The sequence below is a fragment of the Phoca vitulina genome, unplaced genomic scaffold, assembly GCF_004348235.1.
Source record: "Phoca vitulina isolate PV1807 unplaced genomic scaffold, GSC_HSeal_1.0 scaffold41, whole genome shotgun sequence".
NCBI classification, from domain to species: Eukaryota; Metazoa; Chordata; class Mammalia; order Carnivora; family Phocidae; genus Phoca; species Phoca vitulina.
Window position 1 is genome coordinate 2384296 of NW_022589744.1, and position 23782 is coordinate 2408077.

General features: G+C 52.6%; 2 protein-coding genes across 7 annotated transcripts in view; one reads left to right on the plus strand and one right to left on the minus strand.

Annotated features, from left to right (window-relative positions):
• MAP3K3 (mitogen-activated protein kinase kinase kinase 3) overlaps window positions 1-19870 on the plus strand; it is a 73855-nt gene extending 53985 nt beyond the window's left edge. For 4 of the 5 annotated variants that reach the window (XM_032429384.1, XM_032429383.1, XM_032429382.1 and 1 more), the window contains exons 8-17: window positions 6861-6994; window positions 10251-10324; window positions 12183-12250; window positions 12462-12554; window positions 13169-13360; window positions 13903-14051; window positions 14698-14829; window positions 15258-15387; window positions 15730-15907; window positions 17019-19870. In XM_032429384.1, coding sequence (XP_032285275.1) covers window positions 6861-6994; window positions 10251-10324; window positions 12183-12250; window positions 12462-12554; window positions 13169-13360; window positions 13903-14051; window positions 14698-14829; window positions 15258-15387; window positions 15730-15907; window positions 17019-17247 — 1379 coding nt within the window. In that variant the 3' untranslated portion in view covers window positions 17248-19870. The remainder of the gene's footprint in view (window positions 1-6860; window positions 6995-10250; window positions 10325-12182; window positions 12251-12461; window positions 12555-13168; window positions 13361-13902; window positions 14052-14697; window positions 14830-15257; window positions 15388-15729; window positions 15908-17018) is intronic. The other variant, XM_032429386.1, reaches the window with a different exon arrangement.
• Window positions 19871-21335: 1465 nt separating this feature from the next.
• LIMD2 (LIM domain containing 2) lies at window positions 21336-23758 on the minus strand. 2 transcript variants are annotated; one of them, XM_032429949.1, is made up of 5 exons: window positions 23650-23758; window positions 22766-22860; window positions 22534-22578; window positions 22313-22452; window positions 21336-22237 (listed from the first exon to the last, which is right to left on the minus strand). In XM_032429949.1, exons 2-5 carry the CDS (start codon window positions 22805-22807, stop codon window positions 22078-22080), a joined length of 387 nt encoding a protein of 128 aa, XP_032285840.1. In that variant the 5' UTR covers window positions 22808-22860; window positions 23650-23758; the 3' UTR covers window positions 21336-22077. The 2 variants fall into 2 exon arrangements, with proteins under 2 accessions (XP_032285840.1, XP_032285839.1); XM_032429948.1 differs by having other exon boundaries at window positions 22766-22907.
• Window positions 23759-23782: the final 24 nt, after the last annotated feature.

Below are 23782 nucleotides of genomic sequence, written 5' to 3' on the forward strand. Positions count from 1 at the left end.
GTGTCCTGACTCTCAGGGAGCTTACAATGTAACAGTGTGATGGCATGACCAAGTTCCTTTTTAAACATGTCTGAAAAAGTGATCTCCTCAAACATCTGCTTGAAGAACTCCAGCAACAAATAGTCCACTCTCATTTTTGACCATTGTTTCACCAAAGAACTGGGGACTAAGTTGTCTGGGAAGGACAGGAGACCGTTGACATAGGATATATTGATTGGCTAACTAGGAAGAAAACTATGTAGCTGCCCCAGGCCTCCTCAGGAAAGAAATCGAAGTCAGGTCTGTGCATTATACCAGATAACCCAGCATTGCTCTGGATCCCATTTCCCAGAGTCTGAGGAGAAAGCCCATGTCCTGAATTGTGGAATTTGTATCAAGAGGGAAACCTGGCCTTATCAAACATTTGTGTTGAACCTACTACCCTAATGTTGCTGAGACCCCTGCTGCTGCTAGGAAGACAAGTTCTATCCACACAGGTAGAGTTGCATCAAACTGAACTGCTCTCTGAAGATTTTGAGCTGAGCTTGGGGAGTTCTGAACGTCAGTGCTGCCACAGAGCCTGTCTGTGAGTGATAAGCCTCCTGAGAGGGTAGCAGGAAGAATGTGTTACTCAGGCACTGACTTTGCCTTACTGAGTAATTTTTGGAACTTGAGCAAATACTGGTAGTAAGTGTAGCCCAGCTGAAGGTCTGTATAGGAGTTTCATATTTCTCTAACATTGTGCATAATTGGTGGCTATGTTTTCAATAAGCTGATAGAGGAGAGAGAGCCAACACCCCGGCGAGGAGGCCCTATCCGAACATCTCTGGCCCTGGAATCCAGGTGCCCTGAAGCCTAGCAGACTCTGCCAGCTTCGCCTCTGTCCCAGAGCCCTCAGAGATACTGGGAGGAGGGCAGCATTGTTCATTTGCACAAGAAGCAGTGAGGATCGACATGGGGCAGTGATTGAGCCTGCTCTTAACCTAGAGCCTGTGATTTGTGTGTAGGGGCAGTGGCCAAATGCTGGGCCATTGTTGTGAGGAGCCATATATGGAATTTCCTTGTCTGAGAATGCTGAGGAATAGGATTTCTATGAAGTAGTTCCTGTGTATCTAGAGAATGGCCAACACAGCCTCCTAGCACACGTAGATCCTGGGTTCCGTCGTTCAGCAAGCAGTATGTACCAACCATTGAGCTGGGATGAGGGCTACAATGGAGGCGTGTATAATGGGGGCTACAGTGGAGGGCAGGGTGGGGTGGGAGGAGGCAATCACCAATTCGTCCCAGGACTTTGGAGAAGCGCTTCCACAGAAGAGGAAACATCAGAGCTGCCACACGAAGGAAAGATTTACTGAGCAGAGAGATATTCCAGGCACAGGAGAGGGCATCTGCCAGACAGCCTCACAAAAGAAGGTGGGGGGTTCAGAGAACCCCGAGTGGTGTAGAGTGTGGCGGACATGACGGAAGAAGTGGGTGGAGCCTGCCAACCTTTCCCTAGAGCCGAGAAATGGCAGAGGTTATTTCTAACTGGAACGGCTTGGCACATGCCTTCTGTGGAGGAGCTGTGTGAACTGGATCTTTCCATAGGTAAGGATGAGGGGAGAGGGCTTTTTGACTGTTTTTCTGTGGAAATCTCACTTGTCCTTCAGACTGGCTGATATATTTGGAGGAGAATAAAGATGAGAAAGGATGCCTGGGCCACCTCTAAGAAACCTGGACTGCCCTTGGGCTTGTTTGGTAGGCAGTGGGAAGTCATTGAAAATGTTGGTCCCTCATGCCCATCTCTATTACAATGCTCATCACATAATCTTACTATCTTTTTTCTCTCCCTGTCAGACTGCATTGTTGTGCATTCATTTATTCCCTTAAGATTTAATTGGCCAAGTATCAGCTGTGTGCCAGCAACAGGGGAAGCAAAAAAAGACCTGGCTCCCGCCCCTGTGGCTCTTACAGCTGCGTGCAAAGACAAACACTTGTCACGATGAGATTAATGTGTAATTTATAGGCTGTGACTGAAGGGTGTATGGTGCTGTGAGCATGTGTAACAGAGGGATGCATCCTGGTTTTGGGGCCAGAAAAGCCTTAGCCTGTGATCCGGCACGTGGATGATGCAAAGGGGAAGCAAGGAAGAGAGTGCCAGGCAGGGAGAGCTGCACGTGTGGGGGCCGGGGGGCGGATGGCTGAGGGAGTATGGTGTGATTGAGACAGAAAGAAGCCCTGAGGCTGGAGAGCCGAGAATAGCAGGGCAGAGGAACGGGCTGAGGCCAGGGAAGGAGGCAGAGCCTTGTCTGATGAAGATTTTGATTCTTAATGTTGAAAGCAGTGAAAGTCCACTTTCTGGCTTTTAAAGTGAAGAGGAATAGGTGGTACAACACACTCAGATTTGTGTTTTGAAAAGATTGCTGTAGCTGCAGTGTGGAGAACAGATTGCAGGGGAACAAGAATGGACCAAGAGGGGGAACCATGTTAGGCTAATGTAGTTTGGTACAGGCGAAGAAGACAGAAGTTTGGATTAGGCTAGTGACAGTAGTGGAGGAGGAAGGCACAGGTGGATTTGAGACATTTAGAAGATAAAGGCCAACAGAACATGGTGTTGTTTGGTTTTCAGAGTGTGGTCTGGGGACTTGGCGTGGGGGGGTCCCTGAGATCCTTTCAGGAGGTCTGTGACTTGCCTTTTTACTCCATTCTCTCATGAGGATGAATGGAGCTTTCCAGAGGTTACCTGCCTGAGGTGAAGTCATTGCTCTGATGGCTAGTGGAGTGTGTGCTTGTGTATCATTGTGTTCTCCAAACGTTTGAGCTTTAATTTCTAATACAGTGAATATCAATTGATATAACCCACTTAATAAAAGCTCTTCAGTGTTCTTGATTTTTAAAGTGTAAAAGAATTCTAAGAGGTTTAAGAACTACTGTGGTATTGGATTGACTTTGTAAGTGTTGAAAGAGCAGGAGATAAGTTACTGGTTTATGGATCTGGATGAATGGCACCACCTGTCACTAAGACAGGAATGAGAGACGAGAGCCTGGTTTCCTGTGCTGAGAAGAGGCAGACCTGATGTTGTACACAGGTTGAATTGGAGGTGCCTTTGAGACAGCTAAGAGGAGCTATCAAATGGACAGGTAGATATACAGGTCTCCAGCTCAAAGGGGAGAAAATCAGGACTAGAAAAAAATATTAGAAATTGTCCAGTTGAAGCCACGGGTCCAGATGAGAGGTCCTAGGCAGAGACTGCAGAGTAAGAAGAGGCCGAGGGCTAAGCCTCAGGAACCCAGACACTTAGTGGCCAATTAGAGGAGGATGAACCTGCAAAGGACACAGGAAAGGAGTGACCAGAGAAATAGGAGAGGGTGAGAGGAGACCTTACATGGTACCAGCCAGGTTGGAAAGAGTAAGAGACACAACTTGTCGTTTTCATCCACAAATGTCTAAGTACTTGCTTTGCTGGTACGGTGTAAGGCCTTCTGGAAGTAGAAGGAAACAGGAAGAGGGAGAGTCAGGGTTTAAGTATCAGGCGTGAGGAGAAGTCCTTGCAGTAGAAACGGGGTCAAAAGAGAAGCCTTAGAGATTCAACCCCCAACCAGCAGGAGCAAGGGGGCTTTGCTCTCCTCCCCTACCAACATGAAGGAACCTGTGAGTATTTAGTGAGAGACGGCAACATGTGGGTCATTCAGCCCCCACGGCACCATTTTCAGTGATGGGGAAGTGCAAGGTAGCCCGATCCGTGCTGTTTCTTTGAACTTCTTCCTTATATTGAATTGAAAATCTGCCTTCCCTCACTTTACCCAGTGACTCTGGTACTGCTCTCTTGAGCAACACAGATACATAGATAACATCTTTGGTATGACAGGTTTTCAACTGTTTGAAACCAGCTGTCATGTTTGCTTTTTGTTTTCCCCATCATAATATACATACCTTGAATTTTAATTTTTTTCAAGCCAATTAGTCTGTTAAATTAGCTCATGCTAAAAAACAAAGACAAGCAGCAAACAAAAACAACAACAACTAGGTAATGAGTTAACCCAAAAGAAAGACCCCTGTGGGGAGATCTTCAGACAAGGCAGATGGAATTTCCCTACATGACGATGCCCTTCCTTATATCTTTGCCTGTAGAAATTCTGCCCACCTTTGAAGCCGAGCTCAAGCACCATTTTTCCATAATACCTTCGGTGGTGCCCTTAAGCCACGCAGCCAAGCCTCAAATGCAGGACTTGTCCCTGCCACATTCTGACTCTGTTGGGTCTAATGCATCTCGTTAAGTGCCTTTGCCTCTGTTCCTACTCCGTCTCACTCCTTGTCTTGCCACTGCAATCCCACAGTGAGGCAAGCCAGATTGCAGCCCCTAAGGAATGGGAAGCAGGGGAGTAGAGGCAATCAGTTCTTTCAAGGAGTTTGGCTGTGAAAGAAAAACAGAGGTCGGTTAGTGGTTTACAGGAGAGGCAAAAAGTAAGATCAAGACTGTAAGCTAGAGGTCTGAGCATGCTCACGAAGAAGGGAGGCACAACGCCAGCTGAAAAGGGGATTGAGGGAGGTGCTGGGGGATGTGGGGAAGCCAACTCCTGCTGCACGGCATGTGGGGAGTGCAGGTGGAGGGTGCCTAATGCCTTGGCAAGGGGGAGGACAAGGTGACTTGCAGGGAGCCCTGGGCCGCCGCTGGGTAGAGAGAGCTGTGCACAGTGCCGACCTCCTGTCCTGGTGCAGTTAGAGGGGCGGAGGCTGCCATCACACAGGTCAGCTTCCTTCACTTCCGCAGGGTTTTTCTCCTTGCCGTAAATTCTTCTGTGATGCTGGATGAGACCAGGAACTATTTAGTAGTGGTGGCAACTTCAAAATCAAATGGGAATTTTGAAAGCTGAAACATCTAGGATGATTCTCAGGATCTTGTGGGATGAAATGTTGAGAAGCTCTGTTCTACACAGCCTGGTCCAGTGTGAATACACTGAAAAATACTGGTTAAGATTTCACATTGAGGAAGAAAAAAAGAGGCGATTCCTCCCCCAATCTCATCTGTCCAGCAAGAGACAGCAGCGTTTAGAGAAAAAATAGTTGATGGCCAAAACAGCTATCTCTTTGTACTTGCAATGACCTGCACATTAACACTGACCCCAAACCCTAGAACTCCCTGCAGAGGGAACTTCCTGACTGCATCAGCTTCCTGACCGGAGTCTCCTATGAGAAGGGCTAGAATCTGAGAGCCAGTCTTCCAGCTCTGGGTGAGAGTTTTGTCGGACTTTGCACTATGGGTTAAGGAGCTAGCAGAGAGCTGGCATGCCCTGGGAGGAGTACAGCCAGTCAGCAGCCTAAAGCCCGGGCTTTCTCCTTGTGTGTAGAACACCTTCATGCAGAGCTGTGGGCACTCTGAACACAGGACGACTACTTTGCTTTGTTGCTTCAGCTGCTGCTGACGGGGCCCCTTGGCACAAATAGCCTCATGAGAATAGAGCAAGGTCCGTCTGGAATGCCAGGGAAGGACATCCCAGCGAGTTTGCCATCCCCACCAGGCCTACCTTCCAAGGCCTAAAATGAGTTGTCTTGCATAGTACTGTGGTTTGTGCTGTCTAGCTCACTGCTGTGTCTGTTGGCAAATAATGGGCGCATCAGTGAGTCTTGCGGTCCAGTATCCTGTCCTGTTAAGGTCCCTGTCTCATTTGTTCTCGACTGCTGTTGTGTGTCTCACTAGCCCCCAATTTCTGAATTGAAGATAAAAACAAAACTGAAAATGCTCTGGAGCAGTTCTGCCAACTCCTGGTTTTTCCATTTGCTTCCTCTGATAGCCATTGGTTTGGGGAGACTTCCCTTTCCTGCCCCAAGCTGTGGGCCTGTGCACAATAGCCCCTGGCCCATTGCCCATCAGATAACAAGGCTGGCTCTCTGCAGGCAGCAATGTGTATTGGAAAAAGTGAAAGTCTCTGGCTGGAAATAAAAGCTCAGAAAACCTTTGCTATTTTCCCCCAGCCCCTCCTGGGTCTGTAGTGCTGGCCTCATGTGAGCCAGTCCCATCCTACCTGTAAAATCAGGTGAGAGTTCAGTGGCAGCTGGTAAAGGAGAGAATGGGTGTCCAGAGCCTTGGATATTTTATCCCAAGGAGGCTTCACCTAGGTACTCCATTTGACAGACTGAGGGCAGTTTATCCTGTCCGGGGATAGTTTGGATCCCTGGGACTTCATCAATAAGTAAGTTTTTCTTTCCTCTCTAATAAATCCCTTAGAGGAGACATTTTTGGTTCATTGTAGGTCAAATGTGTAATACCTTTTCACTCCAGAGTATATTGGTCAGGGTTCGGTGCACAGAGTAGAATCCTCTCTAACTAGATTCGGGAAGAAGAGATTTAGTGCTCATCCTGGCTTATAAAGTGATTGGAGAGAGAAACAGATTCTAGGTTAAGACACCACAGAGCTCCTCCCTCTTCTGTAACCAGGAAGCTACCAGATTCAGAAGCACAGTGCCCCTCTGCTCTGGTCCGCACCACTACATAGGGATGACTGCTTCTGTGTCTTGACATCGGGAAAGCGGGAGGCCTGGCGTGGGGCCTCGGGTAATTCCACAGCGGAAAAACCGGGGCTTCTACGACTGTGCCCAGCAGCAGCAGCAGGAAGCCATCTAAACCTTGCACAAGTGCATCTGACTGGCTGCACCCAGGAATAATAGCTTTTAGCTGATTAACTTCTGAAGTATAGGAAGGCATACTAGAAGGGTAGAATGGATCTTGAGTCTAACCCATTGTATCTGCCACTTAGGGTGAAGGAAACAAATGGAATTCTGCTGAGTTCCTACCTGGTACCAGCCTCTGCAGCAGATGTTCGGTCTGACCTGGTCCCCTGTCTGCTGCTCTCAGCCACACATTCTGGGCTCTGTTGTAAACGGTCTTGTTTCTGTGTTCTAGGCTCCCAGAACCCTGGCCGGAGCTCGCCTCCCCCTGGCTACGTGCCTGAGCGGCAGCAACGCATTGCCCGGCAGGGGTCCTACACCAGCATCAACAGCGAGGGGGAGTTCATCCCAGAGACCAGCGAGCAGTGTGTGAGTACAGGCTTGGGGTGTGCCTCCGAGTGTGTCAGACCGAGGTTATAATGGGGCTTCTCAGGGGCGTGGTGCAGAGCTGAGGGATTTGAACCCCATCCACTAGCTCCTTGTAAGCCAGGCCTGCCCAAATATGGATTATTCCTTTTTAGGGGCCAAATATTAATTCCTGCCATGAACAGTGTGTAAACTACCCAGGCTCCTTGGTGTTGGATGAGCATTTGACAGATTTGTCCTCTGCTGTGCTCCTCTCACGGGTCTCCCTGCAGACACCACTCTGCTATTTGAATGCTTCCCTACAACTGCCTGTGGTATCAGCGGAGTTTAACATATGACCAATCCTGAACTGACAGATTGTGTTTTTCATCAGCCATATTTTAGTTTTGCTGTTTCTTGATGAAAGGTAGGGGGTGTACCATATCCAAATTACACTGTAGAAATGGTTACTTTGTGTGAGCTTTTATGCTGCTAGACAGCTATATTAGTTATCTGTTGCTACACAACAAATTACCACAAACTTAGCAGTTTAAAAACAGCATACATTTATTATTTTACAATTTCCCTGGGTAAGGAACCTAGGCATGATTTAATGGGGTCCTCCATTCGGGGTTACACAAGGCTACAGTCAAGTGTCAGCCAGGCTGCATTCCTTTCTGGAACTTGGGGTTCCCCTCTGAGCTTACGTGGTTGTTGGCAGTGATTTTAGCACTGTGGTCCCTGTTTTCTTGCTGTCTGTTGGCCAGGGGCCACTCTGAGCTCCTAGAAGCCACATGGCTTTCAGCTTCTTGCCACATGGCTCTCTCACAATATGGCAGCTTCTTCAAGGCCAGAGGAGAATCTCTTGCTTCAGTCTGTAAAGATGGAGTCGTAAAATGTAACATCATCATGGGGATGAATGTGCCACCTTCTTTGCCATAGTCTGTTGACTAGAAACAAGTTACAAGTTCTACCCATACTTTAGGGGAGGGGTTTATACAAGACTGTGACTCATTGTGGGGGCCACCTTAGAGTATGCCCACCACAATGGCTCACCCATTTTAATAGGTAACTTTTTTAACTAGTGACTCACTTGATGAAAATGGCATTTTGGCTTAGTGAACTCAGCAAGAGTGAGATCTCTGGCTTCATTCTGAAGTCTTTTCAGTGAGCTTGCTTTGATTACATAAGAGAAAGATCCGCTCTTAGAAATTTTTAGGATTTGGTCTGGGAAGGGGAAGTTTCTTAAGAGCAAAGCATCCATTAGAAGGGCCAGCACCATCACATGAGGGATTTTACAGAAAACTGATCCTTGTAACTTTTCTTTCTCCTAAAACTGATTCTTAAAACTTTTCTTTCCTGGTGATAGCTAATCTGTATAAAACATTATCCAAACTACATAGACTGTGAGAAGGCCTCTACACTGCTTCTCTTTTCTGTAACTCCTGCTTTCCAGATAAATTTATGTTTAGAACAATGACCTGGGGTGATTTTAGTTAAGGATTCCCTTCTTGGGTATTTTACTGACCATCCTTTCTGTTTCCTCTAACCAGAGCACTTCTGGCCATCAGCTGTGTTAGAGGTGACTTGGATGTAAAATCTCAGAGATCGCAAATGAGTTCATTGCCTTTGGTCTCTGTCCTTCCCCATGGCCCTATATCCTGGTCCTTTTACATCTTTGCTTTACCTGCCTACCCCTGGAAGGTGTGGGAGTACTGGATTCCTAGTGAGGACAGACTTTTAGAAAGAGGCCAAAGAAGGAATGCCTAAGTCCTTCCCCTTAGCTGAAGTGAATTGTTCCTGGTAACCAGCCATTCAAGATAAATCCACTGTTAACAGAGACCAAAACAGTGTAGTATATATAGTGAAAGAATATTCAACTGGGACTTTCTTGAAAAGTGAAACTAAGATAGGTTTATTTGTTTTTTCTTTCATCAGATTAAGGTAATAGTTGCATCTGTTTGCTAATTTTTAGAATGAACAAAAGTATGATTCATGTTAATTTTTTTGGCTTAATTTTTCTTTTTTCTTTTCTTTTTTTTTTTTTAAGATTTTATTTATTTATTTGACAGAGAGAGAGAGAGCGAGAGAGGGAACACAAGCAGGGAGAGTGGGAGAAGGAGAAACAGCCTTCCCGTGGAGCAGGGAGCCCGATGCGGGGCTCGATCCCAGGACCCTGGGATCATGACCTGAGCCGAAGGCAGACGCTTAACGACTGAGCCACCCAGGCGCCCCTTGGCTTAATTTTTCTAACAAAAATTTTGCTGACACAATGTAACCTCCTTTACTTCCCCTTTGACGGGTGCGACACTCTTATAAAGAGGGCCCTTTTTTACAGAGGGCTTCCCGGGATTCAGTGGATTTTCCAGAGACCTCTCTTGAACCTTTGGTGTTCTTCCTCCTTCATCATGCCTGTCGTGTTATTTTATTTGTCCTTTCTTCTTCTGTTAACTGGTCTCGCTTTAAAATTATGGGCAAGATGGACCCTAGTATTAAGTAGGAAGGGATAATTTGAGTTGGAAACTAATTTTATGAAAGTTGTTAGTGAGTTTTCATAATTCTGGTTCCTCCTTCCCTCTGTAGTGTTTAACTTTGGATCTTAGACAATGAATACTCTGATAGGGGCTAACCCCCATAGGCAAAATGAAGGGAGATTAGTTGGAAAAAAAGCTAATCTGAAGGCTCTTTGTTACTGCATTTGACTAAGGGCTAGAGAAACATTTTAACTTACGTAGATACTCATGCCTCCATATGAGAACCAGGAACGAGGACATTTTTCATCTGTATCAGCTGCATAATACTAGTTTCATGACTTGAAACAATTCTCCTAACCTTCTTAGACCTGCCGTGGCTTATCTGTGGAACAAGAGCAATACTTGTCTCCGTAAGTTTTAAATTATGGAGTGTAAACAGAAGCATACAGTCCCACCCGTGCCATGCAAGCCTCCGCAGGGTAGTACCAGCTTCAATGCCAGGCCCCCAGTGTTCATGAGCCAATAAAATGCCAACAAGAGAAGCAGCGTCTCTGCTCTGCTGTCCTGGGAGAGTTCCTTGGCATGCCGGCCAGGCGTTTTTCTCCCTCCTGGAACGCTGCCTTTCAAACTACGGGGGAAAACGGTACCTTCCTAACCATTCTTCCCACTGCACAAGCAGAGAAAGGGCACTTTCATATTTTGACAAAAAGGACCATTTGCTGGCCTTGGCTGGGCCATAAAGCCCTGAGTCACCTGGCTGGGGTTGGGACTGGGGCTGGGGTTTTATTGTATGACTTGCCTTGCAGATGTTGGATCCCCTGAGCAGTGCTGAAAATTCCTTGTCAGGAAGCTGCCAATCCTTGGACAGGTCAGCAGACAGGTATGGAACCGTGGCTGCTTTGGGGCCTAGTGCGTAGGCATGTTTGGGACTGATGGGCTGAGGAAACAGAATTAGCTAGTATGTCTCTGATCTAGACGGTGGTCTGCAGGCCCAAGGTTAAAACATCATGCTTCTGGGAAAGAAACCTCTTTCTGGGATTCTTAGCCCTCTCCTTAATTTTTCAAATACCATGAGAATGTTATGTTTGTATAATTAGGTGAATGTAATAGTAGCTCATAATAGCAAGTCACATGTGTTAAATGCTTGCTCTGTTATCCCAAGCACTTTACATGTTTTGAGTTTCCATATAATACACGCTGCTCTTGTGCTCTTGGCCTCACTGCTGTGATCTGGCCTGAGAAGTAGTGAACCCTCAGTGTTTTGGGGAAAAAATTGAATTATTACCTGTGGGTTTACTTTCTTTTTTTTTCTCCCAAGTGTTTCTGATGGAGTAAGAAACTGGGATAGAAAAACCAGAAAACAAAATATCCAGACTGCCTAGCTTACCACACTGTCTGCTTGGTGTGTAATCTTGTTCTCACACTTTGGGAGGGAAGAAGGCTGTCTTTTACATACCGAATGGTTCTGTGCAGCTGGTTCTCCCGTCAGCAGGGGTATGTTTGGAGTTGGCTTACGGCTGTGGTCAGAGGCTATGGGGCAGGTTTGGGGACTTTTTTTTTTTCCCTTTGTATAACTGATTAATTGTTCACATGGGTACTGGCCAAATTTGTACTACGTCTTTCCTAACAGACCTGAAAACTGATGAGCACTGTCTTCCCTCTAGAAGTCATAGAATACAGTCATAGTTACTTGTTGGTGCCTAATTCATAGCATCGCTTGGGGCTTGCTCTTCAACCAGGGGAGCAAGAAGGCCCAGTTAAAGTGCCAGGAGTTGCTGCCACAGACTGAAGGCTCTGCCAGGACAGGGACCGACTCTGGCTTTGGACCATCTCCTAAGCTTTGTGGCCAAGCAGGGGTGGGGAGTGGGTGGGCAGTAGGACAAGACCACAGAAGATCTAGTAGTTGTGAAGTAGGGGGCAGCCCCCGTGTCATTGCCTTGACCGTTTCTGACCCATGGCCCTCTCACATGTAAGGTCGAGGACCATTCCGGTGAATTCTAGGAAAGATAGCTGAGCATACCCACTTGATCCTTAGGTTTTGCCTCGGTCCCTCCAATGCCTTGTTTTCATTTCCTTGGGAGTAAAACCCAGTGACCTGCATTTACTCCCTTGAGGCCCGGCCTAACTTGAGCATAGGGCTTTCTTCTCCTCCTTATGGGATTTGGAGCCACATAGACCCCAGCTCCATCAAATAGAAGTCAAGTAGCTTCCCTTAACCTCTCCGTTCCTCAGTTTCCCTATCTCTAAAATGGGATGGTGGTGCTTAGTCCGAAAGGAAGATGCTTGGTGTTGTTGCTGTTTTTATTACTGCCCTGGGCAAGGGATGTTTTGCAACTCTTCCCCTGTTACCAAGGTGGGAGGAAAGGGCAAGAAGGGAAAGTGGTGTGCCAAACTCCAAGGTGGAGTTTGCGAGGGCTGGAGGGTTCATTCTTCCAGGTCTTGTCAGATTTGGGCCTCAGACTACTAAAGAGAAAGTAGGAGGCCGAACTCAGAAGAGGGCTGTTTCTCTCAAACTCTGCTTCCCTCCCAAACTGTGAGGAAAGATTACACACCAAGCAGGCATTGTGGTAAGCTAGGCAGTCTGGGTATTTTGGTTTCTGGTTTTTCTATCCTACGTAATGATGCGGGAGGGAGTTAGAAAAGAGAATCCATCTGGATATCCTTGCCTTCTGCCATGGTGCGCAGCTTTTCGAAGTAGGCTGATGTCTACATTGTGATTTCGTTTTGTTTTTTTCCAGCCCATCCTTCCGGAAATCGAGAATGTCCCGAGCCCAGAGCTTCCCAGACAACAGACAGGAGTTCTCGGGTGAGTTCCCCAGAGCCTGAAAGAGCACTGCAGGGTGCCTGGATGGGACTGTAGGCATTCTGCTTTTGCTAGCTGAGGTGGGAAGCCGGGACTGTATTTTAATTCTTCTCAGCCTGCTGCTCTGAGGTCTCGGGTGACATAGGGGCTTAAATGGCTCATTCATATTGACCTACCCCGAAACCAGTGATTCCTCTATCTCTATCTTACCCAGATCGGGAAACTCAGCTGTATGACAAAGGGGTCAAAGGTGGAACCTACCCCCGGCGCTACCACGTGTCTGTGCACCACAAGGACTACAATGAGGGTGAGTGCACCTCTACCCTGCCCCCTGCTGGCTGCCTCAGAATGGACATGGGTAGAGCTTTGCCACCCAAAAGCCACTGCCAGGGCACGGTGGGCCCAGGCCCAGGCCCGCCAGACCGCATGTTTTCTTTATTCCTGAGGAGCTGTGCCCAGACTGGAGGCACTAGAGACCAAGGGGAGATGGGCAGAAGGACGGTGTCTGGAAACCAAGATGCTGCCACTGGGAAGGGAACACTGTCCTTGGTCTGAGTCCCTAGCGTGCCCCATGGTGCCAGCTCTTCAGCGCCCTCTTCTGCCCCATGGCAGCAGACAGAAGGGAGCTTCCACAAAGGTTTAGGATTAGGATGCCAGGGAAGACAGACTTCAGCAGTGGATTGGCCTTGTGAGTGATGTGGTGCACGAGGGTTAGCCCTATGCCTTCCCTATGGCCAGGGCTTCCTGAACAATCCGTGGCTGCTTCGTAATTCCTGCTTTTGTCCTGATTCTAGGGTGCTTGGGACTTTAGCCATTCTGGCATGGATTAGGTAAAAGGGCAGATGGGATGATGTGGTTTGCACATTTAGCCTCGTGGCCAGGGGGCTGACTTGCTCTATTCTGTCTCCTGCATCCCTTCAGGCAGAAGAACGTTTCCACGAATACGGCGTCATCAAGGCAACCTCTTTACCCTGGTGCCGTCCAGCCGCTCCCTGAGCACAAATGGCGAGAACATGGGTCTGGCGGTACAATACCTGGACCCGAGAGGGCGCCTGCGGAGTGCGGACAGCGAGAATGCCCTCTCTGTGCAGGAGAGGAATGTGCCGACCAAGTGTGAGGAGTGGGCCCTGGCCAGGAGACTGCCCAGTGGGTGCTCAGACAGTCAGCAGGGCAGGAGGCCAGAGGTCCCCTGGGGCTGTTCAGCTCAGCGGTAGGCTGCTCTGGCCCATCCTCACCACACTGGAAGAAGCTGTGGGTCGGCAGCAGATCCCCTGGACCTTAGGCCTCGCTCCACTGTTGTGTGGCAAGCCACTTCCCCTCTCTGGCCTTTAGTCTCTCTGTGTTTAAACAGAAGAGCAATCTCCTCAGCCCTTGCCATATTCAGATGTTTGGGGACTTAGGAAGTAAAGGTATTTGATCAATTCAGAGGAGTGTTTAACCATGACGGTAGCCAGTCATCTGCCTCTCAGGACTTGGACCTAACGGTCCCACTGATCAGGGCACTGAGCCTGCTCCAGAAGGGGCTGGAGATGCTGGGCTGAGAGACAGGACTGTGCTGGGTGAGGGGTTCTTGAGCCAGAGGTCCCATCGCAGAGCCTCTGGAGACCAAGGCAAGACCTCAGTAAATAATGCTCTTTCCTTCTGTCCTCCTGTAGCTCCGAGTGCCCCCATCAATTGGCGCCGTGGGAAGCTTCTGGGCCAGGGCGCCTTCGGCAGGGTCTATCTGTGCTATGACGTGGACACAGGACGTGAACTTGCTTCCAAGCAAGTCCAATTTGACCCAGACAGCCCTGAGACAAGCAAGGTACTGCCTTCCCCATGGTCTGGCCTCCAGTGTCCCCCTTAGCAGAAATTCTTGTCTTACTGCATAGATTAACTGCTCAAGAAGCTACAGATTGCTCCCCCCATCATTCTTCCTCCCATGCTCCCTTGCTCTCCACCCTGGCCATGGCCATGAGGTAAAGGGACTGTGGTCCAAAGAGCATCAGACCCCCTGGGGGAGGGATTAGGTATGAGGAACTGAGTTGATGCCAAAGTACCAAACCACCCGAACTGAGAGGCCAGTGCCACAAAGAACAGTACCTGCCCACTCTCACCAAACAGTTGCCTCTCAGCCCTTGGTCCAGGAAGGAGCTTATCTTTGGAATTCAACTTTGGGTGTGGCCTACACTCCAATCTGAGCTGACAAATGCAGCAGTTACCTTAACTAAGCATCTACACCCCTTCTCCCACCTCACTGTCTGCCTTCTTCCAGCATGGGAGTGCCACTGTCCCATGGGTCACCCAGCATTGTGTCCAAGGGCCAGACAGTTAAGAGAGCCCCCCTTTGCTCCAGTTCCCAAGGCAGACAGACCCCCCCTGAGGTCACTTATTAGGGCAAACTGAGCTGATCCCAGGTGGGCAGAAGCGGGGCCCTGCAAGCCAAGATGACCACTGGGCCCCTCCCCTAGGAGGTGAGTGCCCTGGAGTGTGAGATCCAGTTGCTGAAGAATTTGCAGCATGAGCGCATAGTGCAATACTACGGCTGTCTGCGGGACCGTGCGGAGAAGACTCTGACCATCTTCATGGAGTACATGCCGGGGGTACGTTCTCCCCAGAGGGCCAGACCTGGGCTGTGGGCTCTGAAGGAGGTGTCCCTTGGACATGCTTCTGATCACTTGAGATGCCAGAGGTGATGCTCAAAGTCAGGAGGGCCCTGCATCTGGCTGTGGTGATGGTGTGGGACGTGAAGCATCCCAGGCCACCCTGACCCGAGGCTTACAGGGCCGTTGCACTGTCCAGTAAGGACCGCCTGTACCTGGAGCAGAGGAGCCTCCCTTCTGGATTTAGATCATACGTTGCTTAAGGAAACTGTTCTCCAAGCTGCCCGGTAGCCCCCAGCAAAGCCAGGGGCACCGCTCACCAGGGTTGGCTGAATCACTCCTTTGTTGCCATGCTGGGGGCTGGAAATAACCTTGCCCCCCTCCCTCCCCTTCCCTGAGCTGACTCCCTCTGACTCCTGTGGCTGTAGGGCTCAGTGAAAGACCAGTTGAAGGCTTACGGAGCTCTGACAGAGAGCGTGACCCGCAAATACACCCGGCAGATCCTGGAGGGCATGTCCTACCTACACAGCAACATGATCGTTCACCGAGACATCAAGGGTGAGCAGGCACAGGCTGTGGGGTCCCCAAGACCTGGTCACTTAACCATTCTGAATTTTCTGAAAAGTGAGACCCTAATTGCTTCCTTGGGGGATTGGTGTAGATTGGTTGAGCAATTTGGGAAACTACCTGAACGGTGCTGTGCAGCTAGATGTTGGCCATGGTGATGCTCATTTCATGCTGTAGGGCGGAGCCAGTAGCACGCTGTGCATGTCATGTCTCATTCGTGGTAGTCTCCGTCCTCCCCAGCAGCCCCGTGACCTGGGAGGGAGGGGAAGAGGGTGGATGGTAGAAAATGCCCAGAGGGCCCAGGGTGGCAGCCTCTGCCCTTTCATGCCTTAGGAGCCAACATCCTCCGAGACTCTGCCGGGAATGTGAAGCTGGGGGACTTTGGGGCCAGCAAGCGCCTGCAGACCATCTGCATGTCCGGCACAGGCATGCGCTCGGTCACGGGCACGCCCTACTGGATGAGTCCTGAGGTGATCAGCGGCGAGGGCTACGGGAGGAAGGCAGATGTGTGGTGAGTGCTGGGGACATGCTGGGATGGCATCTCCATGTCTGGGCTGTCGTGACTCTAACTTAGAAATGAGCTGTGGGGGCTTTGCGGTGTGGTGGGAGGAAGAGGAGATGCAGCTCTTGGCAGCCAGGCCAGGAGCCAGGCCAGGACGTCGGTACCCGCCCCCGCACATACGCAGGTGCATTGCGTTTTAACCCCAACAGCACCTATCTGCTGTTGATGAGAACTCGGGGCATGGAAAACATCCCTAGTGTTTGCTAACTTCCTGACAGAAGTAGCACCAGTCTGAAGGCCTGGGTCAGTCTCTAAATCGTAGCAGGCTTCTTCCTCTCCTCGCGTTCAGATGGCTTGCGTTTGCTCTACCTCCCTTCTTGTGCAGCCTCTGATGCACCCCTCTGAAAGGGCCTGGAAGTTGTGAGAGCATCTCTTCCCCTCAGAACGGTATTGTGGTGGGCGAATAATGGTTCCCCAAAGATGCCCACATACTAACCCCATGCCCTGTTAATGTTTCCTTACGTGGCAGCAGGGCCTTTGCAGATATGCTTAATTTAAGGATTTTGAGATGGGGAGCTTATCCTGGATCATCCAGGTGGGCTCAGTATAATTGCAAGGGTCCTTACAAAAGGCGGACACAGCAGGTGAGAGTGGGTAGCAAGAGATGGGACAGTAGAAGCAAGAGACTGGAGTGGTGTAAGGAGGGGCCATGAACCAAGGAGTGCTGGCAGCCTCTAGAAGCAGAGCCTCCAGAAGGAACCATCCCTGCTGACCCATTGACTTTAGCCCATTGAGACTAGTTCTAGACTTCTGACCTCCAGAATAAATTTTTGTTAGTCTTATGCTCATGGTAATTTGTTACAGTGGCAATAGGAAACTAACACAGTTATCTCCGAGCTCTTTCTGTCCATGCTAAGGGGTCTCTTCCCCAATCTCAAGACTCACCCTAGTGGGTGTAGGTTGATGAAGCCCTCGCAGATGAGGCCTTGGGGACCCTCTACAGAGGTGTCAACCCTCAGCTTGCCCCGTCCTGCCTCAGGGTGTTCTGAGAAAGGCACCTCCTTTCATGATGGTGGGCAGGTCAGGGAGCCTGGGGTGACATGGGATTCTGTCTCTCCAGGAGCCTGGGCTGTACCGTGGTAGAGATGCTGACAGAGAAACCACCTTGGGCAGAGTATGAAGCCATGGCTGCCATTTTCAAGATTGCCACCCAGCCCACCAATCCTCAGCTGCCCTCCCACATCTCTGAGCACGGCCGGGACTTCCTGAGGCGCATTTTTGTGGAGGCCCGCCAGAGACCTTCGGCCGAGGAGCTGCTCACACACCACTTTGCACAGCTCACGTACTGAGCTCCCTAGGCTCACTGCCGCCAGCCTCTCCTGCTGCACGGGCAAGGGGCTGCCGTGCGGCTCCGCAAAGTTGCTGCTTCTCCCGGGCAACGCTGTGGACCACGGAGCTGCAGTCCAGCCAGCGTTCGTCTGTGCCCCGTCCACCACTGGGGCTCAGAGCCGGGGCGGGGTGGCTGCAGCCTCAAGGACTGGGAGCCCCCAGCCTGCCAGACCCGAGAGCTCCAGCATCCTAAGCTCCGCGTGGAGGGGAAGGGGCTAGGAACAGTGTGCAAAGCGCTGAGGGCCTTACCCTCAGGGCTGTGTCCTGACACTGCAGTCAGCGCCAAAGCCCCACGGGTGTGGGGGCACAGGACTGACGCGAGGGTCTGATTAGTGTTACTTTCATTCAGAGTGTTATTTTGTTTCTCCTCCCATGTCTGGAGACCACCAGGGCATCTCTGGGCTGGATGAGCCCCCCCAAGCCTGAGGTAAAGCCCAGCATCCCACAGCCAATGGAAGGCAGAGGCTGGGGCTGCGCTCTCCCCGGAGCCCCCAGGTCAGCTTTGCCAGTCCCTGTCCTTTACCAAAGATGAATGAAGCAAATGTTATGCTGCCTTATTCAGGGAAGGAGGAGCCCATCCTGCCTGCCCCCATGACCCTGCCCCCCCCCCCCCCCAGCAGGGGCCTGAGATGTGGAACTTCCCCCACTTGGGGCAGGGGAGACCCAGTTTTGTCAATGCAATTGTCTCTGTTTTACAAGTTGGAGTCACTCTTATGCTGTACCCAGTGTCTAAACTGGAGACTGTGTGCCCTTGGGCTCTGAGTATCACTGTTGTGGGCTTGGGCCTTGGGCTGGATTGGAAAGAGCTGAAGGTAATGGCCTTTGTGTTCCTGACCTGGCACCTTTTACCCCACTGGAGCAGAAAGGAAGATGGACATCGTGGTGAGGGCATCTGACCCAGCTGGCTGCCCAGAGCCCTGGGCAGGCTCTTCTGGATAGCCAGGGAAGTTGGATCAGGCTGTCTGTGAGTCGTGACCCTGCTAGGCCAGAGCCCTCTCCGTCTGGTAGAAGGGAGAGCCCATGTGATGTCACCAACTGTGTCCCAAACTACCATCTCTGTTCCTTCTTGGCCAGCCTTGCCCATCCCCACGAGGTCTCAGCCTCTTTCCCTTCTTCGAGGAGGAATGGTAGCAGGGGTCGCGGAGCCGGTGTCTCCACGCAGCTTAGAGTTGGCCTTATTTACCTCAGCCTGGGCGCTGGTCCTTTCTTCCGGCCCCTCCCCTCCAAAATGTGCCTATTGCTAGAGCTCCTCCCGCCCAACACCCAGTTTCCTTGGGAGTTGTCATTAAAGGAACAACAACAACAACAACAAAGCCAGTGCCCAGGGATGGGCCTCTCCGGGGAGCTGGGGATCAGCGCCAGGCAGCTGCTCATTGCCAGCCATGCCCACTTCCCCACGGGCACCAGAACAAGCCAAAGCCTTCGTTGTATGTTGACGATGCACTTTTATGAATGTAGTTTCTATCGCTGTTTTTAGCCTTTTCACATCATGTAATGTGAGGCCTTGTACTTGTTAATTTATATCTCAGATCATATTTGATGGTTTTTATATATATCAATTCTAGATTGTTACAGGTGATGGACGCCTCAAGAGAGAGAAGAGAAAATGAAAGCAGCTGGTTTTGCAGGAATGTGTGTTGCACGGTGCCAGTTGGGCCTGGGCCCCTCTGTTTCCATCCTTTCCCCCCAGGGGCCTCTGTCAGGCACCCCCAGCTCAGCCCTCTGAAGACAGTGGCCCTCGCCCAGGGTGGGGACTGGCCCCTCAACTTGACCAAAGCCGCCACGTGGCAGCTCGGCCTCTCCACACCCCCATCCTGATGGCTGTAGCACTCTTCGCGGGCCCACACCCCCGTCCCCAGTCCCTGTTCCCCAAGAGGAAACAGAGCACGGTGCCGGTGCCAAGACGACTCTGTGTGTCCCAGCTTCAGGCTCTCACAGAGCCCCACCTCCTGGGGTCTTACCTCACAGGGAATGGGTTCTAAAAGTGAATTTGCAAACAGGCCAACAAACGCTGCACTCCAAAAAAATAAAAGACCCTGTTTTTTGTTTTGTTTTGTTTTTTTGTTTTTTTTTTTTTTTGTGCCAAAAACTGTGGACATGCTGGCTCAGCATCCTCAGGACCAAGCTGTCGCTTAATTTTAATTTATTGTCTTTATATTAAATAACCCAGATGACAAGTTGTGGGCCTAGGACAGCCTGGGCCCGAAGATTCTGAAAGGCAGTCCCCTGGAAGCCCCAGGCTTGCTGTGGGAAGGGCCATGCTGCCATTTGCTCATCATTCCGTGGGCCATGTCGGCCTTGGCCAAACCTACATGGAGAGGCCAGGACTGGGGACAGTCCACACTCCATCGCCCTCCTGCCCCTCCTTTCCACCTCAGCTCTGTGTCTGTGTCTGAATTGTGGATCGTGCAGAAGAACCTGCAGCCATAGTTATTTGACTATATCTCGACCGAGGGCTTGCAGTGCAAAGCCAGGCCAGTGTCGCGCATTACTTACAATAAAAGGGATCATTTATACCCAAGGGGTCCTGTGGCAGTGCTTTTGGTTGGGGAGTGGAGAGAGCAGGGGTTTGCTCGGGAGGAGCCAGGTATGGTGCCTGGTAACCAGCTTGGGTCCCTCAGCAGAGAACTTGAAATGACTCCAAGAGGGGTCCTAGGATGGGCTGACTTGGTTGTTACCACTGCAGGCTCAGAGCTGGCTCCCCTCCCTCCCCACTTCCGGGAGCTCTGCTGAGGGTGCTTCTATCAGGGCTGATTATCAGCCCCCCTGACCCAAGTGTCACCAGTGTCTGGGGTCCCAGAACTTCGTGGCATCTAGTAGTCTTCCTGGTGCAGGCAAGTATCCCCTTGAGCCATATTCTGCTGTTATCTCCCTGCTGGTCTGTCTGCTGGTGGTGCTTAGCTCAGAGCCCGGAGAGACCACTCTTGTCCCCATCTGAGGCCTCCAGTGCAGAATTTGGGCCTGCTTTGAATGGGGCTCTCGGCTCTCCTCGTGCTGACGACCCAGTGCCATCTCTGCTGAGCGTTAGCTCTGCTGCTTCAGGGGGCACTGTCTACCTCAACACAGCACAGTGGCCCATCTGCCACCAGAGTTTGAGCACCCGCTCCCTACCCTGTCCTATGGGCATGGCGTCACTTAGGAACTTAAGGTATTGTATGGGGTGCAGTGGTAGCAAATCCCCCAGGAGTCGGCCCTCTTGCTCCACCAGGTCATATAGCCCACGGGCAGTTTGGGGGAAATCAGGACAGTTGGGTCTGGGACAGACATCCCAGACTTCCTGCCAGTAATCTGCTGGGCATGGGGAGGTGTCTCAGGTCACCCAAGTTGGCCATGTTTGCCCTGCTGTAAACTTGTCCCTCAGAGGAGCAGATAAGCTGTTTCTCCTTGGACTACCTGGGATGGTGACCATGGCTGCCCCACTCCCCAGAGCTTGAAAAAGCAAGGGGAAGATGACAGATGGGGAAGGACATGGCGAACTAGAGAACCTTCAACAGCACTTGCTGAATCTGCTGGTTTCCACAACCCTTTGCTGATTTCCAGGGCAAAGGGGGTCCAGACAAGGACTCGGCAGAAGGGTTCTGCTTTGCAGTATACCGAAGTGCAGTGAGGCCAGGCTCCATCACCTACTGATGGCCTGACCCTCTCTCTCTTTTTTTTTTTTTTCTAAAGTAGGTTCCACACTCAATGTGGGGTTTGAACTCACAACCCTGAGATCAAGAGTTGCATCCCCTACTGACTGAGCCAGCCATCCTGACCCTTTCTTAACCGACACAAGGCTGAGAAGCAAAGTGGAGTTTCAGTTCTAAAACCACTCTGGGTATGACAGCATGGAGGCCTGGCTGTTGAAAAAGGAGCATCCCCTCTTTTTCTCAGGCTGGTGTCATTTCCCTGGCACCTATCACCAGCCCCATCCCCCACCCCAATCAAGGCCAGGAGTGCTCTGGGTTGACCATGTCCCCTGTCACCTCTGCGTGAGAAATCTGCATCCTTCCTGCCACAAAGACCACCCCGCCCCAGCCCCATCAGGCCACATAATACAGAGTCAGAATCTGTTAAAACATGTTTTAAACAGGGTTGATCACAACAGTCAGAACCGGCAGCAACAGGGGAGAAGAGGAGAGGAGTGTGGCCCACACCAGCCCCCAGCCAGTCTCTGTGGCTCTCAGCCTGGCGGGTGCTTGAGCTTCCGCTTCTTGACTCGGGTGGTGCAAGATGGGTCCCAAGCCCCACTGGGCATGCCCTGCCTCGCCTTTCGGGGGAGGGCAGGGCTAATCCACTCCCCCCCCGCCCAGGGCCTTGGTGGGCATTCTGTGAGGCCCAGCGAGGGCACGCTGGCTCTCCTTCCTCCGGTCTCCATGGCTCAGGACCAGGCTAAGGGCAGAGGTAGATGGAGAGACAAGGGGTCCCCAGAGGGCCCCAGGTGGCAGTGAGGGAGCTTGGGACCCTGAGGGGGCATGGTGACTCCTTGCTGGAGAAAAGGCACCTAGATAGGGAAGCTGGGCTTGCGGGCCTCCCAGGGGGCCAGGGGGTGAGGTGGGGTAGGCTGAAAGAAGTAGGAAGCAGGGTGGTGAGCAAACCCCAATCCTGGTTCCCAAACCCCCCCCCCCCCAGGGAGAATGAAGGAATCCTGGAGCAGAGCCCTGCCCCCCTAATCCTCTGCCTGAGCAAGATGGCCTTATCCCTGTCCCACCCTGCCCCCCAACCCAAGCCCAGGTCCAATCTCTTTCCCACCCTTCCCACTGCCCCTCTCCAGGCCGCCTTCTACAGAGACAGTGGATGGCAGAGGGGCCTCAGGCGGTCTTCGTGCCGGAGTCCACCTCCTTGTGGGCCCAGAGCTCCTTATGCTGCTTCCGGCCGAAGCCCTCATCGTAGTTGCCTTTGCTCTTAAACAGCTGCTGAAAGTGGGGTTTGCAGTAAAATTCCCCGTGCAGTGCCGCGTAGCTGCCCAGGCTGCAGAAGCAGAACAACTGTGGTCAGGTCAGGTCAGGGCGAGCAGGCGAGGGCAGGGGCAGGGCAAAGGCGCACCTCAGCTTGGTGTGACAGTGCTTGCAACAGAAGCAAGAGTTGTGGAAAATGAGCTTGTCGGCCACCAGCCGCTCCATGGGGTACACGGTCTTCTGGCAGGCGGCACAGCTCTCCTTCACCTGGGCCCGAAGGCTGAAGGACTGTCCCGGGGAGAGAGTCAGCCAGGGGCCTGGCCCATGCCCGTCCCTTCTCCCCCCAACACTCCACTCTCGGGGCCCTACCTTGGAGCGCTGGACAGTGCTGCTGCCACCGCTGCCTTTGGCTTCCTAAGGGAGAGGGCCAGTCAGGGCCGGGTCAGAGGGATGCCCCCAGACCATTGCTGCGGTCACCAGCCCAGATCCCAGGGGCGTGGGGGGGCGGGGCAAAGGGTGGCAAACCTGCCGCCCCTCACCCCTTCACCCCCAAGCTCGATGCCTGCGGGAGAGGAGCCCTCCCGCCCCGCTGATCACCTACATGAGAGGGGGTGGCCTGGGCGGCTTCTGCAGCCTGGAACATGGCTCGGTGGGGGTGATGGAGGCCCCAGGTGGAGACGCGGCACCCGCTGGGTTCTGCAAGGGGAAGTCGGTCGGTCGGGCCCCACAAGCGCTTCCCCAGCCTGCAGGGTGGGGTGGGAGTGTTTACAGGCAGGGGGCTAGGGGGCTGCGGTTGGGACTTTCCCTAAGTCATTTCCTGTTGCTCCGGGTCTTGCCACTTCCGCCCCTCACCCACCTCCCCCTTCGCCCGCCCGCCCCCCACGCTGCTCCCCAAGGGACAGGGGTCCCTGAGTGGAACCATGTGTCGGGGAAAGGACAGAGTTAGCCGGGAGCGGCCGGGGGAAGGGGCGCCGCGCAGCCGCCGTGAGCGCCCCGCGGCCCGGGACCCCGCCTGGATGAGGGGAGGTCAGGGGCGGGCAGGGCGGGCCGGGCGGGGCCTCGGTGAGAATCCGCTGGCCCCGCCTGACCCCGGCCCGACGCTGCCGAGGCCGCGGGCGCCCACCCCCCACCCCGCCCCCAGCTCGGCCGGCCCAGTCCCTGGACAGCGCTCCCGGGCTGCGCCGCCCGCCCCGCCCGGCCGAACCACCGCCCGCACGCCCCCTTCTCCGCCCCGGGGCCCGCGAGGACGGGACCCCAGACCCGGGACCCCCGCCGACACAGCCAGGGGGATTCGGCTCCGTCCCCGCTGGGAGGCCCGCCCGGGAGGGCGGCCGCTGGCCTCGGGGCCCCTGGCGAGAGCGACGGGCGGAGGCGCTGAGCGTCGGGACCCCGCGGGCGGCGGCCCTCGCGCCCGCACCCCCACCTCGGCGCCCGGGTTTGTGAGACGGATGCAGGCCCCCTCCCCGGCCCGCCCGCGGGTCTCACCGGGGCCCCGGCCTGGGCCGCGGGGCGGGGGGTCGTTCTCCGGGGGGACGCCTCGGGTGCGAGGAGGGCGCGGGCGCGAGCTGCCGCCGCTACCAGTGGTCCCCGAGCGGCCGCCGCCGCCACCGCCTTATCG